Source organism: Delphinapterus leucas, chromosome 6 (assembly GCF_059928025.1).
Source record: "Delphinapterus leucas isolate spDelLeu-1000000601 "Yukka" chromosome 6, BTC_Dleu_Yukka2, whole genome shotgun sequence".
NCBI lineage: Eukaryota > Metazoa > Chordata > Mammalia > Artiodactyla > Monodontidae > Delphinapterus > Delphinapterus leucas.
Window position 1 is genome coordinate 124,173,343 of NC_143134.1, and position 25,438 is coordinate 124,198,780.

The window sequence follows — 25,438 nt, forward strand, 5'->3', positions numbered from 1 at the left end:
GCGGCGGCGGCAGGCGGGCAGGCAGTTCCGGGCGCGCGGCGGTGGTTGGTGAGTCGCGCTGCGAGGTTTGGGGTTGGGGTTCGGGGTCTAGGTCGAGGGGCGGGGGGGGCGCGCGGTGCCAGGAGGCCCGGCCGGAGGCACGGCCGCCGCCGCGCGCGGGCTTGAGGGGATTTCTCGGAGCCGGAAACTGAAAGTCGGAGCGGGCCCCTCACAGGAAAGTTCGCGAACGGCGGGGCGTCCACGGCGGCCGGCCCGGGTCCGCGCGGGGTCCACGCCCCCCGGGCCGCCCCCGAGCCTCGGCTGCGGCGCCCCACCCCTTCTTGCCCCCGAGGGGCTTCCTGCCCCGCTCGGGGTCCGGACGGGCTCCGCGGGCGGCCTGGACCTCGGGGATCGCCGCTTGTCGCTTGCTGCCCCGGGCCCTCTCCCCGTGTCTCCGACCCCCCTGAGCTTGGGCCTTGTCCGACGGTGACACCGAGCCCCGAGGTGGATGGGGAGGATGCAGGGGTCTAGGGAGCTGCCGGGGCGGACGGAGCCTGGCGTGGGGACTCAGAAAACTGCTGTGTGTGCGGGGCCAGACGCTCCCTGGAGGCAGAGCGGGCTCCTCGTGGACCGGACGGTGGGGACGGGGGAGAGCTGGGGACAGCTGCGCCTGTGACAGCAGCCGCTCCGCCCGGCCTTGAGTCTAGCAGAACAGGGGGCGTGCCAGGCCTGACGCCGGGCCCTGCGTGACTCAGGGACCACATGTCCCCGGCGAGGACGACAGCGTTTAGCAACTCAGTTACTGGCTTTAGGTGGGGGTCCCAAGCAGCCCAGAATTGTTGTTTGGGTTATTTTTAACAGCTTTATTGCAGTGTAATTTACATACCGCAAAACTCACCGTTGCTTGAATTTCAAACAAACAAAATCCTAAGCAGTGCTTTTTTGGAAGCTTTTCTGAGGAGTAGAAGCTTTCAGTGCTTTCGGCAGTAGCATCTCCACACGTTCGAGCAGCCGCTCTCTCTGATGCCAGGCCCCAGCCTGGCCGGTGCCCCACCTCAGCCCCACGCCTGGGGACACAGCCCAGCCCCCGTGAGGCTGCAGCTCCCAAAGGCCGGAGCTGTGATTTGGGCCTCTGTGCTCTCTGGTCCTTTGGCCTGGGACAGCCCTGAGCGCACCTCCTGACACACCCAGGCCGCACCATGGGCCCTTCCGGTGTCCCCCCTGCGTCCCAGACCTGTGCCACCTGCGGTTGCATTGTGCCCTGTGGCCCTCGCCTGTTGGCCGCATCGGTAACGGTGCTGCCCAGTCTCCCCAGCTCCACGCGTGCCGCACAGCAGGAGCCTGGAAACATCCATGCGGAGCGACAGAGTGCAGGTCCCGTAGGTACATCACAGGCTCACTCCCTCTGGGGAGACAAACACGCATGTCATTCCCCTGGGGACCTGAAGAAATGGGTTGTTTCAACAGTGGTCGTAAACTGTGGACTAGAGCAAGGAATTTACAGCCATCACTTGGTGCTGGAGAAAATGTTTTCTCCGGGAAGAAAAGGCCTTCTGACTTAGTTCTGAGCCAGGTGTGGGCCCCCCTCTGGCAGTGAGAGACACCAGCCCGCCTGCCCGCCCGCCCGCACGGTCAGCACACCAGCGTGGACTGGGCACGGTCCGGCAGGTGGGTTTCCACCGCAGGGCAGCGCACACATGGGCAAGGGGAGGAAGGTGCAGAGAAGAAAACGCAGAAAAAATGACCCACAGGTTCCACAGATCATGCCAAGAATGGGGTGCACCCCTTCCGTCTGTTCCTGTGTCCACACCTGGGCTTGTTGCCCTGTCCTCCCTGTGTCCTGGGCCTGCTCCTTCACGGAGATGGGTGAGGATCGCTCGCAAAGGCCTGGGCGGCTGAGCCTCGGGGAGTGAGGGGGGCAGGCTCCGCGGAAGCTGTCCCCTGGCTCTGAGCAGGAACACAGTGGCCACCGTGTTCCCTGCAGGGCCAGCAGGCGGTGGAGATGGCGTTTGGGGCAGGTGTTCTTGGGGACTGGCTGTGATTTAGGGAGGCGAGGACACAGCAGCGGTGGGGGTAGGAGGTGAGTAGTGGAGGTGACTACAGTGCGGGCTCCAGGATTGGGGTGCCCTGCTTTGTGGTGGGGTGGCGCCCGGCTGGGCCAGTGGTGCAGCACGGAGGAAGGGTCAGACACGGATATAGGAGCCAGTGACCGGCGGGAGCCTTGGGAGCACGGAGGGCACCCCTGCACCTCCCATGGGCCCAGGTCCCTCCTCCCTGCCTCCAGGCCCGCGATGCTGCCCGGGCCGAGGAACGGTGCGGGGAGGCGAGGGTTGTTCAGGAAGCCGAGCAGCAGAGGCCCTGGAAGGCTGGGGGTCTGAGGGAGGAGCCCAAGTCCCCAGCTCGTACTTAAGGGCCTCGGGAGGCTCCTGCGGTGAGTCAGGTCACAGTGGACGGTGGCTGGGCCCAGTGGTAGCAGTGTGGTCAGGTCCTGGATGTTTGTAGCGGGTAGAGCCAGTGGATTTCCTGGCCCGTTTGAGGTGGGCGTGAGGTGGGGCTGAGGCCTCAAAGGGGCAGAATCGCTGCGTCATTGATCAGCGTCTCCCTGTTGATGGCCCCAGTTTTTCGTAAGAATCTGGGTGTGTTGATGGCACGAGTAGCTGTGAGTGGGCGCGGGCGGGAAGGGACGGCGCAGCGTTTGCTGTGTGCTTGAGTGTAAACGGCTGTTGGGCGTTAGGTTGGTACCAGACCACTTGGCATCACGTTGAGCTTGAATGAAGATGAAAGTAGCGTCAACGATAACGTTCACGTGGATGAGAACACACGCTGTGTGCGGTCACAGGTCCCCGGGAGTTGCTTCAGGAGTCTCGGACCTGGGGGACCCAGCGTGGCATGCAGCAGGGGCAGCTTTCAGTGGAGCGTGGATTTGGGGGAGTTTGGTCCTTGCGTTGGGGCATCCCAGAGGGAAGGTCCTGGGTTGAACCCGTGTGTCTGCTGGCAACAGGTGGCCCCCAGCAGCCAAGTGCTCCGACACCTGATGTGATGTCGGTTTGGGCAGCAATGTAGCCTTCTGAGAATTAGTCCCTGACCCCCACACACCGGGCTGAGGACGGTGGAGCCCAGCTGCCCAGCGGCCTCCGGCTCAGTCGGGGTCTCTGTGATTTCTCACAGGGACGGCTCTTTCCCTGGGTCCTCCTGCTGTGTACCCAGGCGGGACCTGGGCTTGGGAAGGGGGCACAGGAAATGGCAGAACAGCGGTGGGGTGCCAGATGCCCCCCACTCTCCTGGGGGTGGGGAGGCAGGAGGGAGATGCAGCCCCACCTGGGGGGGCTTCTTTTGTGTTAAAACCGGTTTTTGAGGTTATTCTGCCATTGTTAATATTATGAAGCAGAGTTATTCTGGATAAACGTGCATGGGTGTACCATAATTAGGGATTTCACCATCTTTCTTTCGACTCTCGGGAATAGAAACTCCATCTCTTTCTTTTTAAAATGAGGCATACATACAGCAAAATGCACAAGTCCTAAATGTACAGCCAGATGCACCTGTGTCCACATATACAGTCATGCCTTGCCTTCCGGAAGCCCTCACATCCCTCAGGCAGCACTGACCCTCCCGCATGGAAAGCTTCTCTGTTTCGCGTCTCACGGGGTTTCTGACTCCAGATGTGTGGGTTTCCCCACACCAAGCAGTTCTGCCTGGCTTTTGTTTTTTTTTTCTTTGCGGTACGCGGGCCTCTCACTGCTGTGGCCTCTCCCACTGCGGAGCACAGGCTCCGGACGCGCAGGCTCAGCGGCCATGGCTCACGGGCCCAGCCGCTCCGTGGCACGCGGGATCCTCCCGGACTGGGGCACGAACCCGCGTCCCCTGCATCGGCAGGCGGACTCCTAACCACTGCGCCACCAGGGAAGCCCTACCTTTCTTGATAGATGCCGACTGGGCATCCTGCAGTTTAATTCAGTTCTGACACTGGCCGTCTGGAGTTAGCACAGACCCCTTGTGTTAAGGGTTTGGTTGCACAAGGCTGCCCCCACCCCACTTCAGATGCCAGTGGGGAGACGGGGCCTCCCATACTTCTGACTGACCGACTGTAAATTGAGGGTCCCCATGACCCCCTCCTTGCGGTCAGTAATTTGCTAGAAGGGCTCAGAGAAACATGCCTAACAGCCCGCTGGGAGAGACACACAGGGCCAGGTACAGGGAGGGACGCGGAGCCTCCATGCCCTCTCCAGCACCCCCTTCCCAGCACCTCCACGTGTTCAACCCAGAAGCTCTCCAAACCCGGTCGTTTAGGGTTTTCACCGGGACTCGGTTCTGAAGGCAGGATTGATTGAATCACTGGTGATTAAGTCAGTGGCCAGTGTCGCCGCCCCCGCCCCCCACCGCGGAGATGCTCCTCTGTCCCCATGGCTCAGGAAGCCCCAGGGGTTCTGGGTGCTGGTGCTTTGTGCCAAGAACCAGGACGAAGACCCAACGTCTGTTGTATCCCAGTTCCCAACCCCAAGGGTAACTGCTGTTCTAACTTCTGTCGTCATAGGTTAGCTTCGCCTATCCTCGAGCTTCACGTAACTGAAATTATCCTGTAAATAATGTTTTGTATCTAGTAGAAATGCCGTTTCAACAAAATGCAGGTTTCTTGTATAAAGTTAGTGCATTCACGTCTGCAGCATATTTGGGGAGTGACGTAAGTGTGAGACCAGGGCCGGGCTGTGGGAACGCTCGTTCACACTCCCTGGTGAGTCGTGTGAATGGATGTAGTTCTTGTTTTTTACCACCTCACCTGAGAGTCAGGATTTGGAAAATAAACTGGAAGCTTGGAAGGACCAGTAGGGGTGTTTGGTTCCATATTGGAGGCTTGTAACATCTGACCCCTAAGTACAAAGGCTGCCGGTCGCCCAGCCCCCAGCCCTGTGTGACTGCTGGTGGGTGGAGTGTGTGGCGCCAGGAGGGTCCGAAAGGGCCAGAGACGCGGAGGTTTCTTCTGATGTTTGGGCAGGTCGGGTGACTTTCAGCGCTGAGTTTGGGCACGGCGCTTTAGAGTCTGTATGATGTTTTCCATTACAGTTCTTGAGGGTTCAAGTGTATAACTGTGACTTGAATAAGACATTTAAGGCCTTAAGCACTGAGACCTCCTAGGGCGTGGCAAGGGCGCCCTCTGACCGCCCGCCCTCCTGCCGCGCCAGGTAGCTGTGACCGCTGAGCGGGGAAGACGAGGCCCACTGTGTGTTGGGGCCTTTTCCTTCTTTATTGCTCAAGAAAGAGACCGTTTGTGGTTCTTTTATGTCCAACAGGAGTAAAGGTCCATGGATTAATAAAATGGGCTCAATCTGCCACAGAAGGTGTGGTCAGTCGGCCAAAAAGTGTTTCCCCCAGGTCGGCCACATTCGGGCGGAAAGTCATCGCAAAAGAAGAAAGTCACTCCTGACAGGTCCCCTGGAGACTGTGTTTGAGATTGGCAGCGAGAAAAGCGTCACCCTCATCCTTACGCCTTGCACGAGCTTCATTTTTTATTTTGCTTTCTGGCCCTGCCTGTGTAAAACATGGCTGCAGCCACAGAGGCCTTTGTGTTTCATCTTGTTTATTTTGTTTGTCTATTTATTTATTTATGGCCGCGACGCAGCTCGTGGCATCTTAGTTTCCCCAACCAGGGATTGAACCCGTGCCCTCGGCAATGAAGGTGCGAAGCCCTGACGAGTGGACCGCCAGGGAATTCCCACATTTCATTTTATTTAACACCTTATAACAAATACAGGGTTTCGACCTAAAGAAGGTGGCTTTTTTTTTTTTTTCATGTTATATTCAAAAATAAAAACTCCTCTTTCTCATGTAGTTTGGAGCCATGATATTTTAAACCATCAAGGTTACAAAATCAATTTAGTTAGCATGACCAGAAAAAGAGGGAAGCTAGGAACGTGATGCCTCTCACGCGGGAGGGAGTGCACCTTCACGGGCCTGTGTTCCAGACGCACACACGCGTGTGGCCACCACAGCCTGATCTTGAGCTGCCCTGGCCCACACTGGGGGCGTGTCCGTGAGCTCTTGGGACTTTTTGTTCACATCGTCCACCGAAAGGTTTTACTAATAAAGGCACCTCTCATGCTTGCACATCTGTGTTGTGAGGGCTTGAAGGAATGAGATCCCCCAGCTGTCGAATTGACAGATGGACCCTCCAGGGGCCAGGCCTGCCAGTGTGAGGAGAGCGCGAGAGAGGCAGAGGTGTGCCCTCCCGAGGTGCCCGGGCACAGCGTCCCTTCTGTCGGTGGTTGGAGGCAAGAATGTCGGTTGTGAAACGTCCTGGGAGCTGCGGAGGGCCCTCCGAGTAAGGCCTCCTGTGTTACGGACCCCACAGCTGATTGAGAGTGGCTTTGCCCAGCAGCTAGGGGGCGACACCGTCTGTGCTGTCCCCTCGGTGTCAGGCCAGCTTAGGACAGTGCACGTGGCCCCCTGTGCACGGTCGCTGCCCAAGCAGACCCCCCGCCTCCGCGCCCCAGAAAGGGGCAGAGTTTCATAGCGTCCTGACTTGACCATGCCCAGACCCCAGAGCAGACGTGGGCGTGTGTGCTGGGGGCGTGCGGGGGCAGGGAGGGCTCTTCGGGGATTTGCACGAAGGGCTGGGGTGGCCTGCCAGGGTAGCGGACGAAGAGCAGGCCTCTGAGCGCTGTGGGGGGCCCTCCGCCCGCTCGCCCATCCTGGGTACCTTGCGTGGCGGCCTTACCAAGGCCTGGTGGACGGCGAAGGGCAGCTCTGAAGCGAGAGGGACCCTGGCTGTGGGGACGGAAGCAGAGCAGCAGCTGCACGCAGGCCGCACCCCTGTCCTGGGGCTGAGGGTTGGTACGGCCGTCTCCTGGGCCTGCCCGGGGCCGTCGCCTGCCAAGCTGTCCAGTGTTCTAAGGACACATTCTCACCTGGAGCCTTGGGGAGACGGCAGGGCGCAAGGATTGGGGTCCGCGATCACGGTCAGATGCGAGCCCGGCCAGCTGGCCTGGGAGCAGAGGCCTGGGCCGGGCGGCCACAAGGACAGCCCGCTGGGCCCAGGGCTGCGGCGGGCGTGTGGGTGCCCGCTGTCTCAGCCTTAGCCCCGCCTGCGCTGGGCTCCCCGGAGCGCTGACGTCCTGCCTCTCAGAGGCCCAATGGTCCAGGCCTTGCACATCCCCGGACCCGCCGTGACACGCTGTGCTCTCCCTTAGGACTTGGCCTTGGTGGGGCTGCGGTGCTCATGGCTGCAGCCAGCGCGACCCCTCCCGGCTCCCTGGACCTGCTGCAGCCTGGCTTCTCCAAGACCCTCCTGGGGACCAAGCTAGAGGACAAGTACCTGTGCTCGGCCTGCAGGAACGTCCTGCGCAGGCCCTTCCAGGCTCAGTGTGGCCACCGCTATTGTTCCTTCTGCCTGAGCAGCATCCTGAGGTAGGGGCGCCGGGAGCTGCCAGGATCGGACACTGATGCCCGCGTGGCCCAGGGCTGCTTTGGTGTGGGGTGAAGTCAAGCGTCTCCTTAGAGTCTGTTTTCCCTGCTTCTCCTTGTCTCTGGTGGGAAGCGGACAGTTTAAAATTGCCTGGAGGCTCCCGCTCCCTTTGCGCTGGGCGCCCGAGTCCCTGCGGGGTCGGGAGGTGGGGCCTCCGGCCCGTCAGCAGGAGGACAGCAGCCCCTGGTCCTGGCATCCGTCTGCGCGGGTCGCATTCAGACGGGCCGGGGTTTGGGGCTGGGCCCCGAGTGTCTCGCACGGTGCGTCGTGTCCGCTGGCCACCCCGGTGGCCGACAGAGGCTCCAGAGCCCGAGCCGTGGCGTGGGCCTGTGTTGGTGAGGCCGCGGGTCTCCCACCCTCCACGGCGGGTTTCACAGTGCGGCCTCCCCCTCTCCCCACCAGCTCCGGGCCCCAGAACTGTGCCGCCTGCGTGAACGAGGGCATTTACGAGGAAGGCGTCTCTATCCTGGAGAGCAGCTCGGTGAGTGAGCCGTCCACGCTGACGGTGTCGAGGGGAGAGGGAACCTGGGAACGGCCATGGGAGAGGCGCCCTGGTCCCGAGCCTCCCCGCAAGGCTCGTGGTGTGGGGCGCCAGGCGGGTGGGCATCTGGGAGGGGGCTTACCCGAGGTACGCTCTCTCCCCAGGCTTTCCCGGACAATGCTGCCCGCAGGGAGGTAGAGAGCCTGCCGGCCGTCTGTTCCAGCGAGGGCTGCACCTGGAAGGGGACCCTGAAGGAGTACGAGGTAGGGGCTGCCCTGCGCTGGCTGAAGCCCCTCCCGCAGAGCAGCTTCAAGCCCGCCTGACTCCCGCGGAAGGCGGTGCAGCTGCTGCTCCGGACGTGCCCACCTAGACTCTGGAGCCGGGGGAGCCGGGTGTGTGGCCCGGGGTGGGGTGCTCACCCTGTCTGGGCTGTTTCCTGGTGTGTCCGTGGACGCGGTCCTCCAGCCGCAGTGCGGTGGCGGTGAGCAGCGGTGTGTGCGGGGACCCTGGTCCGGCCCTGAGAGCGCCGCGCAGGCAGGAAACTAGCTTTCTCGCCGACGGGACTTCGTTGTCTTTCCTCACTTGGATAGCGCTGCCACTGGAAGACGCGGGAGTAGCTTGCACGTCCATTCTGGGGTCACAGGAAGGCATCTGGCCAGTGACAAGGGCAGTGGCCGGGTGCGTATCTTGCAGGCCTGTCTCTGCCGTGCGAGGCTGGCATGTCGGGGTCCCTGTGTGCTGGGCCTCCGGCAGCTGAACCTGCGGCTGTGAGCCCCTCCGGACACTCTTCCTGGTGATCAAACGCCCTTAAAAACTTCCGTCTCCAAGGTGCCTGCGCGTGAGTGCTCCCAGTAGCACCGTTCCCGGCAGCCAAGTGTCCCTGGCAGAGGGCGGGACACACAAGATGGGGGCTGGTCGTGCCACGGAATAGTGTCCAGTCACGAGAGGAAGGGAGCCCCGCCCCAGGCTACAGCGGGGACGGACCTTGGGGATATCACGCTGAGGCCACTCTCAATCAGCTTTGGGGTCTCAGTGAGATGAGCCCAGCAGAGGAGGACAGAACATGCGGGAACCAGCCCTGTGAGACAGGAGGTGGAGTGGAGGCTGCCCGGGCCGGGAGGTCGTGTGCAGTGGTGCAGAGTAATGGGCTGGGTCCTTAAGGTGGGGAGACCTTGTTGCTGTCCCATGCGGCCGAGGCTGGCGAGGCTGGAGGGGCTGTTTGCAGGGGACCCGGCTCGCCTACGCCCAGGGCTGCCCAGGCCACGGAGCAGCCTCCCTGCCATGGGGTGGGCGCCGGGCTACGACTGAGTCACAACACAGGGGAGAGCCTGTTGGCTCTGGAACTGGGGTCCTGGGTTCCTGGGGCTCCTCCCTCCTGCTCCCGTCCCGGGCGCTGCGCGGCGGCGTCCTCTGGTCTTCTTGACCGACTCGACCTTGTGGGCTTCAGGCTCTCGGTTGCGTTTTGCCAGAGGAACAGCTTGGCCGTCTCTGGGGAGGAGCCAGTGGTCGGGTGGACAGAAGCTGGGCTTTCCTCTGACGGGCGCCTGGAAGCGGAGGCCTCTCTGTGCCCTTCTGGGGAGTAGGACTGCAGTCCGTGGACAGAGGCCTCCGACGCCCAGGGGCCACCATGGGGCAGGGGCGCAGGCAGGGGGTGCTGCCACCAAGGCCCTGCTCAGCAGACGGGCCTGAGCTGTTGTTGCCCAGCGCTGTCCGGAGAGCTGGCCTCAGGGCAGGGTCTCTCCTGGGCGGGTGGGGAGCCCCAGCAGGGAGTGCAGCGGGTACTGTGTCACCTTTTGAGGGGACCAAAGACCCCCAGGGACAGGCGGAATAACCCCAGCTCCCGAGTCCTCTGGGGTTTCTGCCGTCTCCAGGCCGCTGGTGCGGGTGGTGGCTTCGCAGGCCCCTGGCCGAGGGCCTGGGACTGCAGCCAGCCCGTGGGCCCTGCGCCGGCCCTGCAGGCATGTGGGCTGGAAAGTCCCTGGCTGCACCCGGGGAACTCAGGAAAGTCCCTGGGGGTTGGTCACGTGGGAGACGGGCACTGCTCTGGGTCTCTCGGTGCAGCCTTTGACGTTGGGTAAACCTCTCTCTAGCTGGGGTGAGACCCCACCTCGGGGCGCGGGGCGGCCACCTTGCTGCAGCAGTGGCCCTGCTCCCAGCCCGGAGCCAACACGTTTGCCCTTTGGGTTGCTCAAAGTTGGGGCGGTGCTGGGAAATGCTGAGGCTGCGGCTGAGCTCCTGAGAGTGTGGCGAGGTGGGGCAAATCCTGGTCAGCCTTTGAATAAGTTTTTCCTTTGCAGCCATGTCTAGTATTTTCTAAAAATTCAGTGAATTAAGATTCCAGTTCAGTTAGAAGGTGTTAGAAGTGGCTGCCAAGTACACATAGCAGCCCTGAGGACTGCTTTTCTGGAAGTGAGAAGCAGGGGCTGCGTGGAAGGAACAGCAGGGAGAAGGGGCCTCGGGCTTCAGAGGAGGGGTCCGGGCGGACCTGAGGGAGGACCAGCTTATGGGGACATTTTGCAGCTGAAAGGTGAGCAGAGTCGGATGTGCTCACGTGTCAGGGAATCCAGAGTTGAAATGCCTGAGCATTTAGCTTGAGCTCTGGTTGAAGTGTTGATTCCCTGAGCCATCTGGTGGCAGTGGGAGCCCGCAGAGCCCGTGCCAGCCTGTGAGGGCGCTGCTGCTCCTGCGCCAGGTGCGCGCTTCAGGGGCTCTGAATCCCAGGGGCACCCGCTGAGTGGCGAGCTGTGTGGGGCCGGGTGCTCAGCGCTGGCCGCGGGCGTCCCTCTCCAGTTGTCCAGTGGCCCCGGGGCTCACCCTTGAGCGTATTCTTTTGCTCTGATCAGATCCAAGTGCCCTCTGGGTGCTGTCGTTTTTGTTTCATGAGCGTGGTTGTTTCTGAGGCTCCCCTGTGGCTCGGGGTGATTGTTCGGGCTGTGCTCAGTGTGGCCACACCAGGGCCCTGTCTGGGGAAGCTGGGGGTGCCCTGGCGGTCGAGGGAAGCACCTCCCGGGCGTGGCCGCCGTGGAGCCTTTGAGGAGCTGTCGCCGGAGCAGGAGCCCTCGGGGAAGGTGTCCCCTCTGCTCTGCTCCCTGTACCTAGTGGCGTCCTGCCCACCCGCACGGCCGGTCTGTGTCCTGGGGCCGGGCCTCTGCGGCAGCGTCCACGGAGCCCCGTCGGGTTGAGTGGGGTCACCGGGGAGGCTTGCTGAGAAGGCTGAGTTCCATCTGACGTGTGTCCCTGCGGGAGACGTGGAGCCCGGGGTCCTGTGAGGAGGCGGGAGTGCCACGGGCACCACATCTGAAGTCTCCACACCCCGGCTGCTGGGAGAGCACCACATGTGCCATGTCTCTGGGGTTCACCTGGCGCCACTTCTCGCTCCCCAAATGGTGAGCTTTGGCCCTGGCAGCCAAGCCTGCTGCATGGGATGGAGACTCGGCCGGCCTGTTCGCTCGGCCTCGGACTGTGGGCCACGTGGAGACAGAGCCCGCGTGAGGCTCCTCCTTCCTCAAGGTCACTGCGGTGGAGCTCTGCGAGCTCTGCGGGGGCCCTGAGCTGCCCCAGCTTGTCAGGCGCCCAGCCTGAATCTTGGTGGAGGTGCTGACCCCACCACGTGGATGTGCTCGGTGCCCAGGCACCAGGGGTCGATTTTGTGTGATGCGTACTTGACCACAGTTTTTAAAAAACAGCAAACAAACCGTCATCTCCCGTTCTCTGCTTACCGGCCCGCCCTCCGTGCCCCTTCCCGGCCGGCGTTTCCTGAGAGCTGCGCACAGCTTCTGTCTGTCCCCTAGGCTTGCGGCCCTGTTTCCGGGTCCCACCCTTTCTCACCTCTTCAGCCGCTGCCACCTCCGCTCAGCCCGCTGCCGCGGCCCCCCAAGTGCTGCGCTGCTCAGGGCCACGCCTGTCCGTGTCGGGCCCTCCCCGCGCTGCTGGCTTTACTGAGCCCCGCCTGGGCCCCGCCTGACCCTTCGGAAGCCCAGGCTGGGCCCCTGCCTCCCTGGCCACGTCACCCTGCACGTCCTCAGCTCCAGGAGGGCGGGGACGGGGACTCTCAGCCTGGGCGTCGGGACGGGTGTGCGCCTGCGCTTCCATCCGCTTCTCGCTCTGGTCCCCACGGCATCACTTCTCTGCCCTCCGTCCACTTAGAACCTGTTCCCGCAGCCCCTCTCATTGTCCCCTCTGTGTCCCGAGGGCGGGGTGCCGCCGGCTGGATCTGGGTCCTGATCTCTGCGCTGGAGCAGGGGTAGTGGAGTGAATGCGGTGGCCCCCGTGGCCTAGCGCCGAGAACGAACCCAGACCGGTCCATGGCCGGCGGGGCAGTGGCCCAGAACCCCATGGGCGCTCCGCCGACACATCGCTCCCTTCGTTGCCAGAGTGGCCACGAAGGACACTGCCCGTTCGTGCTGACCGAGTGCCCGGCGTGTAAAGGCCTGGTGCGCCTGGGCGAGAAGGAACACCACCTGGAGCACGCGTGCCCGGAGCGAAGCCTCAGCTGCCGGCACTGCAGGGTGCCCTGCTGCTCGGCCGACATGAAGGTGAGCGCACGCCCGGCGGCTCGGAGGCTCCTGGCGGCCCCGGGTGGGGGGCAAGCTTGCACGGGGGGACGGCAGCGTGCGGCCACGCCACCCTCGCTCTCGCTCGGCCAGCAGCCTCCCTGGGTTCACGCTGAACAGGCCCCGAATGCCGTGTGGCTTTATCTGGAAGTTGTCGCTTGTTTGTGAAGGGCGGGCCACCTTCCCGTGGGTTATATCACGTCTGGAGCTTCACAGGCTTCCTGAGGTCACGAATGAGCTCGGTGCCCACGTTTCCAGAGTCTGTCCGTGTGGGTCACGTGGATCTGCTGGGTCGGGACCCAGACGCCCCCCTGTTGTCTGCAGGTCTCTTCACCTTCAGCCTTTCCCTGTGGGTGTCTTTTTCTCTCTGCCGTTTGTTTGTTGAAGAAGCCGGCCATTAGCCTGCATTTGGCTGGTCGGGTCCTTGAGGTGTTTTTCACGCCCGGGAAGCTCAGCTCTAGAGGCAGCCCAGGGCCCGAGACTTCGGGGCGCCCACCCTGCGCATCTCGTCAGGGGTCTCGGAGGTGCTCTGGCCGCTTGGGTCCCCCGCCACCAGGAAGTCCGCCAGCCTGGCACCCGGATGGCAGTACTCTCGGGGTGCTGGGGCGCTCCTCCTCCTGGTGTTGCCCCAGCGGCTGCCGGGCGAGGGCAGGTCCTGAATCTGCAGACCCCCGTGTCGCATGCCGTCTCCACCTCGGGGCTCAGGAGCGTTGCTGGCCCGGCCCCAGCTCTGATGGCTGCCCCGTCTCTTCCAGGCGCACCACCAGGTCTGCCCCAAGTTCCCCTTGACCTGCGAGGGCTGCGGCAAGAAGAAGATCACACGCGAGAAAGTAAGCGCTCCCCTGACGCCCCTGAGCAGCGTGGTGTTCAAAGGACAGGCCACACCTCTGCTCTGGGGGCGGGGTTCCCAGGGGTGGGGTCGCAGGCTCCTCCTCTTCCCGCCACCCCCCACCCCCCCCCACTGCGCAGCCTTGCATCTGAGCCACTTGGCCACAGGGAGCGGGGATCTGGGCAGTTGGACTGTTTACCTGGCTCTTCTCTCTGCGGGAGGTCTCTGTCCCTGAGGACTCTGTCCCTGAGGACAGGACGGTGGCTTGTCTGTGCTCCTGCTGTGGCGATGGTTCCACAGGCAGGCCCCCAGGCCCGCCCTGTCTGTGCTGGGAGCTGAGTCGGTGGTGGCGGCCAGGCAGCCTCCATGCTCTGGGAGAGAGGGAGGGCGTATGCTCACATGCCTGTGGGAAGCCCGCACCTGGTCCCCGGGGAGGCAGCTGCAGTTTGTTCGATGAGGCCCCTTCGTCTCTTCTTTTGAGCTTCTGAGGTTGAGCTTTCGTGGATTTGTCCAACGGTTACAGTGCTCCAGGGCAAGAGCTGGGAAGAGGGTGCTTCCAGAAGCTGGTGGGGCGCGGACCCCTCCCGAGCTGTCCTCGGTCGCGCACGCCTCTCCCACGTGATGGGTGAAAACAGCATCCAGGCTAGTTTAGGTGGCATTTCTCAAGCTGTGAGCGTGACCGAGAGCTTTCTGCCTGAATTTCACCTGCGTTTCTTTTCCTGGGGAGCATTTGTGACTCCTGTGCATTTCTTGGCAGGGCATTTGTCCTCTGTTTTCTCTGTTTTTGGAGCTCTTTGTATATCAGGGCTGTAAGTTGCAGTTATTTATCCTTTTAGTTAATGGTACTTTTGGTTTGTTTCTGTTTTGGGGGGCACTTTTCAAGGTTTTTCTCATTGTCTCTGGATTTTGATCCAGAGTTGGGATCGTTTTCTGCTCCCAGGTGCAGAGGAAATTCTCTGTTTCCTGCAGGCGTAAGTCTGATTTCCCACATTTTGGGTCCCTGGCAGGTGGAGGCCAGTGGCTGCCCCTTCCCCTCCCCCCACTCCTGGCAATGCCGGTCTGGCTGTGTCTCCCTCGGCCCAGGCACTGCTGGGTCAGCTGGCCACGCTCTGGGTCATGGGTTCTGCTCTGCTGAGTGTGGCCATGGGCCAGCGCCACGCCAGGCCAGCAGTGGGGTCTGATCCCTGGCCAGGCTGCTGGTCTCAATCCTGGCTCCGTTTGGAGCCCAGGCTGCCGGCCCCCAGGCCCCAGGGCCTCAGACCGGCCTGTGAGGGAGGGGGTGGGCAGGGCTGCTCTCTGGGACGCAGAGGCCCACGCGCGGGACGGGCTCTGCGGGCGATCCCAGACGGCCCACGTGCCTCAAACACACACGTGCACGTGTTTGCGTGTGTGCGTGAGTGTGCACTGCAGCTTTGGGAGCAGGTTGTGGGGTTTTGTCCGGCCCGAGCGTGCAGAGGCCAGTGGGGCGGGTGCAAGGGTCCTTTGATGGGACGCGGACCCAGTCGGTGTGGGAGCGGCTGGAGCAGAGGAGGACTGGTGTCTGATGAGGCCCGTCAGTTTCAGGACCACGTCAGGACATGTGGCAGATGCCGAGTCCCCTGCAGGTTCCACGCTGTCGGCTGCCCCGAGATGGTGAGTCCAGGTCTGCGGCGGGACCACCGGGAGCTCCTGGTTCCCAAGCAGAGGCCGGCGGACGTGACCGCGCCGTGCGGACACGGTCTCCACTCCACCTCCAATCCGGCCCTCAGGTGTCCCGGCTCTGTCCGCTCGTCCCCCAGGTGATCTCTGGTGCCCAGCCTTGACCGCCCAGCTGCTGGGAACCCCCAGCGTGTCGCAGCCCCCTGAGGTCTAGTGATGCCCCTCTGCCCGTCCTCTCACCTCACCCAAAAAGCACACCTTGCTCCACCTGGCTCTTCTGGCCAAAAGCGCAGTGGTCGTTCTGGAGCCGCCTCCTGTCTCTCCCATCACATCCAGTCTCCCAGAAGAGCCTCCGTTCTGCCTGCAGACGGGTCCTGGAGCCTCTCTGCCTCCCCGCCTCACCTCTGTGGCCTGCGTGGCCCTCCTGCGTCACCGCACCCCGGTCACCGGCCTGGCTGTCCTCCAGCACGCTGACTTGCCCCAGGCCCTGCCCCACCTCCTGTCTGCCCACCGCACCTGCCAGCTTCTGTGCGGCTCCCTCGGGCCTGGGCAGCTCCCTGCTCATGTGCCCTTGCCCTCCTTTCCCACCTGTTCTGTGCCCCCGAGGGCTGGGCGTGTGCAGGCCCTGCAAGCAGAGGCTGGCTCCATAGATACGGGCACACCAGCCCTCTGCTCTCAGCGACACCCCAGCAGCATTTCCAGTGGCAGCAGTCCTGGGGGTGTTGTCACTTGGTGACTTCACAACACTTGGTCTCGGTGTCCTGCTTTGTTTTTTCTAATGAGGGTGAACAAGGGCAGTGCCCCTCCCATTCCCTGGGTTTGTGCTTGACATCCTGCTTCTGGGCAACACGGTGCTGGTCATTTCCCGCTCAGGTCCGGGGATCCCTGGCATGGGGGACGTTAGAGGCCAGAGGAAGGGCCTAGGGCACACGCTGCTACGGCCTCTTCACATCCCAGTGAGGACGAGTGTCCTATTGACCCTGTGGATCCAGCTGGCCTCGGCCCAGCTTCCAGAAGCCTCAGGTGCCTGGCCATCCCAGGGCGCTCCCGGGCGCTGGGCCTCACGCGGAGGTTCGTCCCTTTCTTTCCACTTTAGGCTTTTTGAGGCTGTCTGACCCTCCAAACTCGTTGTGGAGCTTTGGAAGGGATGTGGCTGCAAAGCCAGATCCATAGGGACTATTTAAGATGAGTTCTATCCCTCTCCCCCCCGCCCAGCCGTGGCCACTTCTTTCGCGGTGTTTCTCCCATCACCTGAAACACGAGTGAGTCACGTAGGGAGGTCTGTGTTTCGCAGACGTGGTTGAGTTCAGACAGTGACAGATGCAGTGCTGGCAGGTGAGCGAGAAGGCAGGTCACCCTTGTGTCGCCGCCGCGCGCCGGGCTCCGGTGCTCCAGCGAGGTGTGCGGCCGCGGGCCCCCGGGGCTGAAAGCGGGCGTCGTGCCTCGGCAGGTGGAGGGCGAGAAGCTGCAGGAGCACGAGGCGCAGCGGCTCCGGGAGCACCTGGCCCTGCTTCTGGGCGCCCTCCTGGAGGCCGGGCCCCCCCTCCTCAGCCAGGGCGAGCAGGGCTGGGGGGCCAGCACGCCAGGCCCGGCGGCAGCGCCCTCCCAGGCGGCGGAGCTGCTGCAGAGGTGCGAGGCCCTGGAGCGGAAGACGGCCACCTTCGAGAACATCGTCTGCGTGCTGAACCGGGAGGTGGAGCGGGTGGCTGTGACTGCCGAGGCCTGCGGCCGGCAGCACCGGCTGGACCAAGACAGGATCGAAGCCCTGAGTAATAAGGTTTGTGCCCGCTCGCCCGCGGTGCCCAGGCCTCGTCGGGCGGGTGCCAGGGGCTCAGGGGGCTGCAGAGCCAGGAGTTTGAGGGCAGCGCCTGCATTTCCAGCGGGCACTCGGCTCTCCGCGCTGGGCCTGAACGGAGCTCCTCTCTGAGCCCCTTCCCCGCAGGGCCCGACACGGGGCTCAGAGAGGCCGATGGTGGAGCCTCTTCTCTGACTGGGGGGCAGAGGTGGCCGTGGGGAACGTGCCTGGCGCTTCATGCGGGTCCCACGAGCGAGCGCGTTTCCTCCTGGGGTTGGGGGTCTCGTGGGCATGGAGCCCATCCGAGAGCAGCTGACCCAGCAAGGCTGAGGCACTGTGCACGGGGGTCGTTTCATAGCGTGTTCCTCCCAGAGGGAAGCTGGTCTCTGTGGAGGCGGGTGAGCCCCAGGCCCCTCTGGCCCGGCGCCCCAGGGGCGCGTCCTGACGGGCCCCGTGCCCCCAGGTGCAGCAGCTGGAGAGGAGCATCGGCCTGAAGGACCTGGCCATGGCTGACCTGGAGCAGAAGGTCCACGAGATGGAGGCGTCCACCTTCGACGGGGTGTTCATCTGGAAGATCCCGGACTTCGCCAGGAAGCGCCAGGAAGCCGTGTCTGGCCGCACGCCCGCCATCTTCTCCCCAGGTGTTCTTCCGGAACTTGCCCTCCCCCTGAGCTGCTGCCACCCTGGGCCCCCGCATGTCTGGGCTGGGGTCTGTCCCCTGCTGCGGCCGGGAGCAGCAGGGTCCCCCGGCAGAGCCAGCTCCTCAGCCCACAGTCACCAGCCTCACGTCAGGGTCACATCTCGTTCCTTAAACGGCAGGCCCACCGTGTCCGTGGTCGCCCCCTCTGCTCCCCGTTGGACATGAGACTTGTCCAGGTCGGGCTCAGTCCAACCGCAGCCCGTCTGCCCAGAGCCCCTGCCTGGTGCTCAAGTCTCAGTCCAGCCCCTGAGGTTCCTTCCCGGTTGGTAGCAGGGCCAGGGCGGGGTCGCATTTAGGGTTTCTTAGAAGTGCTGTGTCTGATTACTACTTCCATTTTCAAGAGAAGTCTGTTTGCACGAGCAGCTAACTGCGTGCCTGGAGGAGAACGTTCCCTCCTTGTGCCCTCCACCCTGAGTGGCGCGTGTGTGTTTCCTGGGGAGGTGGCCGCATGGGCTGAGCCCTGGGCGCTCACCAGCACCTCCCCACAGCCTTCTACACCAGCAGATACGGCTACAAGATGTGTCTGCGCGCCTACCTGAACGGAGATGGCACCGGGCGCGGGACGCACCTGTCCCTCTTCTTCGTTCTGATGAAGGGCCCCCACGACGCCCTCCTGCACTGGCCCTTCAACCAGAAGGTGCGCAAGGCCCTTCCCCGGCTATGCGGGCACGCGGGAGCCCGTGGGTGACCGGTGTCGGCGTCACCACGCCTCAGTGCTTGGGCAGTGTCCATTGTCTCCTGGGCCATGCCGCTGGTCAGCCACTCGGGACCAGCAGTTAGTGGTGGTGCTGCCTCAGAGTTTGTTCCAAGGAAGGGGGGCCGCCAGGGGGCCTTGATCTGAGGGCATGGCCCAACCCTTGGGAAGCCAGAGCCCACGCGGGGGAGGAATCGGAGACCCGGGCACTAGTCAGGACAGACGCCATGACGACGCTGGGCAGCCCCGTGGCCCTCGTGGAGGAGGTGGCGTCACTGAGCGTGGGGCCGGCTCGTGCTTCTCCCTGAGGGGTGCTGTTCCTGGGGGCGGGGACAGCTGCGTGAGCTCTTTGGTGGGAAAACGTCCCTTAGACAAGTGTCAGAAAAAAGCACAAATGGACGTGGCGCGGGGTCCTGGGCTTCAGCCTCGGATCCTGGTGTCAGTGGACAGAAGACGCCGGGATGGGCACAGATGGACAGACCCGGGCCGACCCGTGGCGGCCGTGCTCCTGGCACTCGACTGCAGACCGGGCTCCCGCCGGCTGGGCAGGCTGTGACTCACGTGCTGTCCCCTGGGCGCTCTCCTCCCAGGTGACCCTGATGTTGCTGGACCAGAACAACCGGGAGCATGTGATTGACGCCTTCAGGCCCGACGTGACCTCATCCTCGTTCCAGAGGCCGGTCAGCGACATGAACATCGCGAGCGGCTGCCCGCTTTTCTGCCCTGTCTCCAAGATGGAGGCCAAGAATTCCTACGTGCGTGACGACGCCATCTTCATCAAGGCCATAGTGGACCTGACAGGGCTCTAGCTGCTCACCACGGGAGCAGGGCCACTGTGCTGGGCGGGCACCTGCGAGCTCACGTCCCAGAGGCAGGGGCCGCCTCCCGGGAAGGGGTTCAGCCCAAGGCCATCGGGGTGGGCTGTAGGCCCGTGTGTCCCCAGCAGGTGGGTCGTGCAGGTGTGGAGCCCTCAGCCTGCAGCGGGGCGGCTGGGGCCACAGTGAGGAGCTGCTGGAGAGGAGGGACGGTCTCGGGCCCGGCTGCCACTCCAGGGAGAGCCCTGCTGGGCCAGTCTGACCAGGCCGGCAGGCGGGGAGGGCATCCCGTGTCCCCTGCCCAGTGGCGCGTGCAGGGCGCATGTCCAGCACCCCCCTGCCCAGCCTCCGCAAGACACGTTGGCCTCCCTGTTGGGTGTGGAGGAGTTGCTGTTGTACCCTTGAGTCTCTGCGGTGAGTGGTGTCCATCTGGCTCTCGTCCTGGCCATCAGTGACTTTGGCCAGGGCCTCCTGGCCTGCTGGCCTCCACGCCCCGTGTGTCGCCAGCTTCTTGAGTGGTTCCGTGGGCTCCCTGACACTGCAGGCTGGCTCGTGCGGGCCTCAGTGAAGCCAGCCATTCTCTCTTCTGGGATGTTACTAGCTGGGCAACTCCTCGTCCCTCAGGCTCCCCAGGGTCTGCCCTGGAGAGCAGTGCCATGTGCGTGCCCCTGATTCTGGGCCTGCCCCGCCCCTCCGTGCGGGGTCCCCCGGCCTGGAAGGGTGGCCGACAGCTTTGTCTGCATTTGGGACCTGACAGGTGGCATCTCCCCAGGACCAGGACTTGCCCGGCCTCCAGGTGTTTCCTCGACAGCGGCAGAGCCTGGGCAGCCTGAGCACAGGCTTGCACCTCGGCTGGACCCAGTCAGGGCTTCAGCCCGGGGCTGCAGGATGGGCACGGCGTCCTGGCCGGGAGCTGGCCACACCCAGGTGCACTAGTGACCGGGACTGGGTGCTCAAGAGTGGAGTCCTTACGAGGACCCATGACAACGCTGTCGCTTCTCTGTTTTGAGAAGTTGAAGAATTGAAAAGCGCAGAGTAATAAGCTCCGTGTGTCCAAAATTAACACGTGTACACGTTTTGAATTCTGTATTTTAATTAAAAAGAAACATTGCAGAAAAGTTGAAGTCCTGCTTCCTTTCCCTCTCACCACCTCCTTCACTGGCCAAGGCACCGCCCTCATGGATTTGGCTCCTTTTCTGTTTGAATTTCTGTCTCTGTGGTCACCCACAAGTAAGGCTCGTGTACCCAGTCCTCTGCAGAGCCCTCTTCCCCTCCCCCAGGGGAACGCCTGGTGTGCTGAGCACCGCACGGCGGGCCAGGCGCAGACACAGACGGTGTCCCTCCTCCACGTTCCCTCGGGCACGTGCCTCCCCGCTCTGCCCTCCTAACCTGGACAGAGCATCCCCGCTGCTGCCCGTCCCATCCCGTCCAGCCCTTGCTGCTCGTGCGTGCAGGCTTGTTGCTCCTCCAGGGTCCCTGCCTGCCGCCCGCCTGCCTGCTGGGTTGTTGGTCCTGTTTTCCTCCTGGTCGGAGAGAGCTCCCAGTATTCCCGGAAACTGGCCGTGGAGCACGTGTGGGCCATGTGTGCAGGTGTGCACAGAAATGGAGCGCTTGTACACATGCGGGTCATGGACAGTGCCGCTGGCCACTTAGTCAAGAAGTCCCAGCCCCCTGCCCCCACCGGCCTGACAAATACTGTTTTCTTCTGATGGTTGGGGGTTTTTTAAATAAATAAATAAATTTATTTATTTGTTTATGGCTGCGTTGGGTCTTCATTGCTGCACACTGGCTTTCCCTAGTTGCAGCGAGCGGGGGCTACTCTTCGTTGTGGTGCGTGGGTTTCTCATCGTGGTGGCTTCTCTTGTTGCGGAGCACGGGCTCTAGGCACGTGGGCTTTAGTAGCTGTGGCTCACAGGCTCAGTAGTTGTGGCTTGCAGGCTCTAGAGCGCAGGCTCAGTAGTTACGGTGCACAGGCTTAGTTGCTCCGCGGCACGTGGGATCTTCCCGGACCAGGGCTCGAACCCGTGTGCCCTGCACTGGCAGGCGGATTCTTAGCCCCTGCGCCACGAGGGAAGTCCTGTTCTGATAGTTTTAAACATACTGTTTGTTTTTAACATACTGGGTTTTTACGTTTGAAGTTTGTTTATATATGGTGTTTGTGTGTGTGTTTCCATCAGGTCACTTCAGGTTAAACCAAGTAGATTAATGAGTTTGTTTCCTTACCCTTAAAATGAAACAGAACAGTAAAATGAGAGGCGTAGAAAGGTACTCTTCAGCCACAAGGACAAGGAGCGGGAAGAAGGTGACAGCAGAAGGAAGACTTGAGCCCGTTCATTGGGAAGGTGGGACGTGGGCACGGGAGTGGCTGCCCCGAGGTGCCCAGGGTCCGGAGAAGGTAGCGCTGGAAGGGCGTGGACTCAGAGACTGCAGCGGGAAGGCTCTCCATCTGGGGGACTTGCCAGAGGAGCTCGGGACAGGTGCCCTCCCTGCGATGGAGCGAGGAGTGGACGTCTGCAGTCAGGACTGCAGGCGCCGGCCCTGCCCTCGAGGAGTGTGAGCTGCTGTGGAGTCACTTCTGCCAGGGAACCAGGGTTCCAGGGGGAAACTGAGCTCCAGAGGAGGAACCCGGGGGCGGGCCGCTGCCTTGTAACCTGGTTTAGGACGTTCCCGTCCCCCGCCCCCTGCCCCTGGCAACCACTGACCCACGTCTCCACCAATTTGCCTGTGCTGGACACTCGTATAAGCAGAGTCGCACAACCTGGCCCTTGACGTCTGCTTCTTGGAGCATGAGGTTTTCAAGGTTCTGAAGCCTCAAGCTGAATGACCGTCCCGGTGTGGATGGACACGCAGTAATGGACTCGTGGGTGGGTCCGCCTTTGGCTGCTGTGAGCATTGTGTACGAGTCTTAGCATGGACGTGTGTTTCCCTCTCTCCTGGAAGATGCCTCCGAGGGGAGCTGTGGGGCGTGTGTTTAACTATCAGAGGAGCTGTCAAGTTACCTTCCGAAGTGGCTGCACCATCTGGCATTCCCACTGGGATGTGAGTTTTAATTTATGCCTTTATTTGACCTCCTACTCCCTTGTCTTCCATGTTATCTAGAATTTAATTCCATCTTATTTTTTCAACGCACAAAATAATCATTTAGAAACATCGAGTAGGGACCTCGCTGGTGGTCCAATGGTTAAGACTCTGCGCTTCCACTGAAGGGGGCACGACGAGTTCGATCCCCGGTTGGGGAACTAAGATACCGCATGGATGCATTGCGGCCAAAAAAAAACAAACCTTCAAGTAGAGGGACAGCATCATGTGTGCTGTCTGCTCACAGCTGACTTGTGCCCCCTCGTCTTCCTGTGTCTGAGGCTCCTTCTGTGGTGCAGGCTGTGGTCCACGTTGGTGGCTGTTTCATGTGCACTTGAAAAGAACATGTCAGGGCTTCCCTGGTGGCACGGTGGTTAAGAATCCACCTGCCGGTGCAGGGGACACGGGTTCGAGCCCTGGTCCGGGAAGATCCCACATGCTGCGGAGCAACTAAGCCCATGCACCACAACTACTGAACCCGCGTGCCACAACTACTGAAGCCCACGCGCCGGAGCCCGTGCTCCGCAACAAGAGAAGCCACTGCAATGAGAAGCCCGCGCACCGCAACGAAGAGTGGCCCCCGCTCGCCGCCACTAGAGAAAGCCCGCGCGCAGCAACGAAGACCCAACGCAGCCAAAACTAAATAAATAAATAAAATAAAATAAAAAGAGAAAAGAACGTGTCTTCTGCTGTCGGTGGGGGAGTGTTCCATACGTATCGATTAGATCCAGTTGGCTGATAGCTGTCATGTGTTGAATTGTGACTCCCCAAAAGATATGAAGTACTAACCCTCAGTAACTCAGACTGTGACCTTATTCGGAAATACGGTCTTTACAGAGATAAGTTAAAATGAGGTCATTAGGGTGGGCTCAATCCAATATGACTGGTGTCCTTCTGAAAAGGGGAAACATGGACACAGACGTGCACAGAGGGAAGAGCACGTGAACAGGCCCAGGGAGGAGGATGCCACGTGAAGACAGAAGGTCGCAGTGATGCGTCTACAGGTCAGGTGCGCCTGATGTCTGGCAAATGCCAGAACCTAGGAAGAGGCCAGGAAGGGCTTCCCCCAGAGAGAGTGGCCCTGCCAGCACCTTGACCTTGGACTTTCGGCCTCCAGAACTTTGAGACAATAAATTTCTGTTGTTTTAAACTTCCCAGTTTGTGGTACTTTGTTCCAGCCACCCAGGAAGCTAACACAGGGGAGGGCTCAGTTCTCCTGCACGTTGCTGCCTCTGTGACTAGTTCGACCTTCACTGAGAGAGGAGCACCTAGTCTCCAACTGTACCTCCAGATGCATCTGTTTCTCCTCTCATTCTGTCACTTCTTGCTTTGTGTATTCTGAGGCTCTGTTGTTAGGCGCACACACATGTAGGATTGTTATATCTTCTTGGTGAATTTACTCATGTATCAGTGTGTAATGTCCCTCTTTTTTCTTGGTAACAGACTTTTTCTGAAATGTGCTTTACTTTGTCTGATATTAACATCCTGTTTCTTTTCACTGGTATTTTTGTGGTATACATTTTTCCATCCTTTTACTTTTAACTAACCTATACTATATTTGAGTTTCTTAAAGATGGCATAGTTGGGTTGTAGGTTTTTTTGTTTTTAAGTTTCACGTTGACAATAATGTAATTATTGATACGCTAGATATAAGTTGACCATTTTGTGTTTGTTTTCTGTTGGTTCTCTCTGGGTTTTTTGTTTGCTTGTTTTTTGTTTTTTGTTGACCATGCAGCATGCAGGATCTTAGTTCCCCAACCAGGGATCAAACCCGTGCCCCCTGCGTTGGAAGTGCAGAGTCCTAACCACTGGACTGCCAGGGAAGTCCCAGTATTCAATTTTAGTTCATCTGTTGTGATACTGACTCTCTCTCTTTATGGTTTTAGTGGTTGTTCCAGTCTACTTGGAATCAGTAGTTTGCTCTTTAACTGGGATGTAGAAACCTTACCACCCTGGAGGCCCCTTTGTGGTTCCCCCGTTACCTTTGTGTGCTGGACATGTCACCGGACGACACCATAACAAACTTCCTTTCAGCAGCCGAATGTGTTCGGAGAACTCAAGAGGAGAGTGTTCACCGTTTCTGTTGCTGTCCCCTCCCTGCTGACCATCCAGGTTTCCTGACACCATCTCCTTCCTGTCGGAAGAGCTCCCATCGGCATTTCTGTTAGAGCAGATCATTTTCACTGGATATAGAACTCCAGGCTGAGTCTTTCCTTTTCCCCAGCACTTAAAACATGTGCTACTGCTGGGAGTTCCCTGGTGGCCTAGTGGGTAGGACGCCAGGCTTTCACTGCCGGGGCCCAGGTTCAATCCCTGGTCAGGGAACTAAGATCCCTCAGCGCACCCCCCAAAAAAAAAAAAAAAGTGCTACTTCCTGTGGCCTCCGTGGTTTCTAATGAGGAATCTGTAGTCACCACAGGCTGTTCCCCGGGGGGCCGAGGTGCATCTTCTCACTGCTTTCAGGTTTCTTTTGTCTTCGGTTTTCAGCACCGATTTAGATGTGTCCGGGTGTGGATGTCCTTGAGTTTGTCCTTTTGCTCAACCTCTTGAATCTGTAGGTTTATATCTGTAGGTTTATATCCAAATTTGGGGACGTTTTCAGCCATCATTTCTTCAAATCGCTTCCTCCTCTCCTTTTGCGCTTAGACCTTTGCGCGCCTGTTCAGGTTGGACCATCTCTGTTGTCCTGTCTTTAGTCAAGTTCACTGACTCTTTCCTCTGACTTCTCCATCCTGCTATGGAGTTTGTCTGGAGTTTTAAATTTTTGGTTATTTCCCTTTTTTGTTTATATCTTAACATCCACTGCAGAACGTGTTTGCTCACTCAGGCATTTTATAAGAGCCACTCTGTCTCTGTCAGGTGACTTCAGCATCCTTGGCTTCCCTTGAGTTGAACGTTTCCCAGCTCTTCGTGTGCTGGGTAACTGTAGATTAGATTCTGGACGTTGACCTTATCAGGTCTGGGTCTGGTTAGGCCCAGGCTCACGTTCCCACTGCCACCCGCGGGCTGGACCCCACGTCAGCCCAGCCCCGAAAGCCATGCTCTTCCGGCTGGTCCTGCGTGCTGCTCTGCAAGCTCACCGAGCCTTGGGCCTGAGCCTCAGGAGCACACCGGCAGCTCACGGGCGGTCCTGGGCGTCACAACCACTTCACGGGCTGTTTCTCAAGCTGCTCCCTCTGGTCTGGTTGCTGGCACCCCGTCTGGCCTCCAGCCTGAAACCTGGCACTCCCGTTAACCCTGCTCTGTCGTGCCCCTCCTTAGTCTGGCTGTGCCTGGGGCCACACAGCCCCCGGGGATCACCCGGCCTCTCTGCACTCAGCTTCACAAGTCCCTTTTCCCGACCCCATGGCAGGCTGGCGGCTGTGCCGTGTGCAGGCCCAGGAACTGAGGGTGGGCACCGGTGAGAGGTGCCAGTGC

The 25,438-nt window shown here is 61.0% G+C and overlaps 1 protein-coding gene across 1 annotated transcript; it reads left to right on the forward strand.

Moving 5' to 3' along the window:
• On the forward strand, nucleotides 1-20,061 carry TRAF2 (TNF receptor associated factor 2). The gene is made up of 11 exons (XM_022578133.3): nucleotides 1-48; nucleotides 7,164-7,380; nucleotides 7,841-7,919; nucleotides 8,084-8,182; nucleotides 12,293-12,454; nucleotides 13,228-13,302; nucleotides 14,859-14,933; nucleotides 16,390-16,716; nucleotides 17,198-17,375; nucleotides 17,923-18,071; nucleotides 18,719-20,061. Exons 2-11 carry the CDS (start codon nucleotides 7,193-7,195, stop codon nucleotides 18,935-18,937), a joined length of 1,551 nt encoding a protein of 516 aa, XP_022433841.1. The 5' UTR covers nucleotides 1-48; nucleotides 7,164-7,192; the 3' UTR covers nucleotides 18,938-20,061.
• The last annotated feature ends 5,377 nt before the right edge of the window (nucleotides 20,062-25,438 follow it).

What these genes read in the sequence shown, in the direction of transcription:
- TRAF2 (XM_022578133.3), top strand. Translation starts at nt 7,193, where the DNA reads ATGGCTGCAGCCAGCGCGACCCCTCCCGGCTCCCTGGACCTGCTGCAG. An exon ending in CTATCCTGGAGAGCAGCTCG is followed by an intron (nt 7,920 to 8,083) that starts GTGAGTGAGCCG and finishes CTCTCTCCCCAG; the next exon opens with GCTTTCCCGGACAATGCTGC. An exon ending in AGAAGATCACACGCGAGAAA is followed by an intron (nt 13,303 to 14,858) that starts GTAAGCGCTCCC and finishes GAGGCCCGTCAG; the next exon opens with TTTCAGGACCACGTCAGGAC.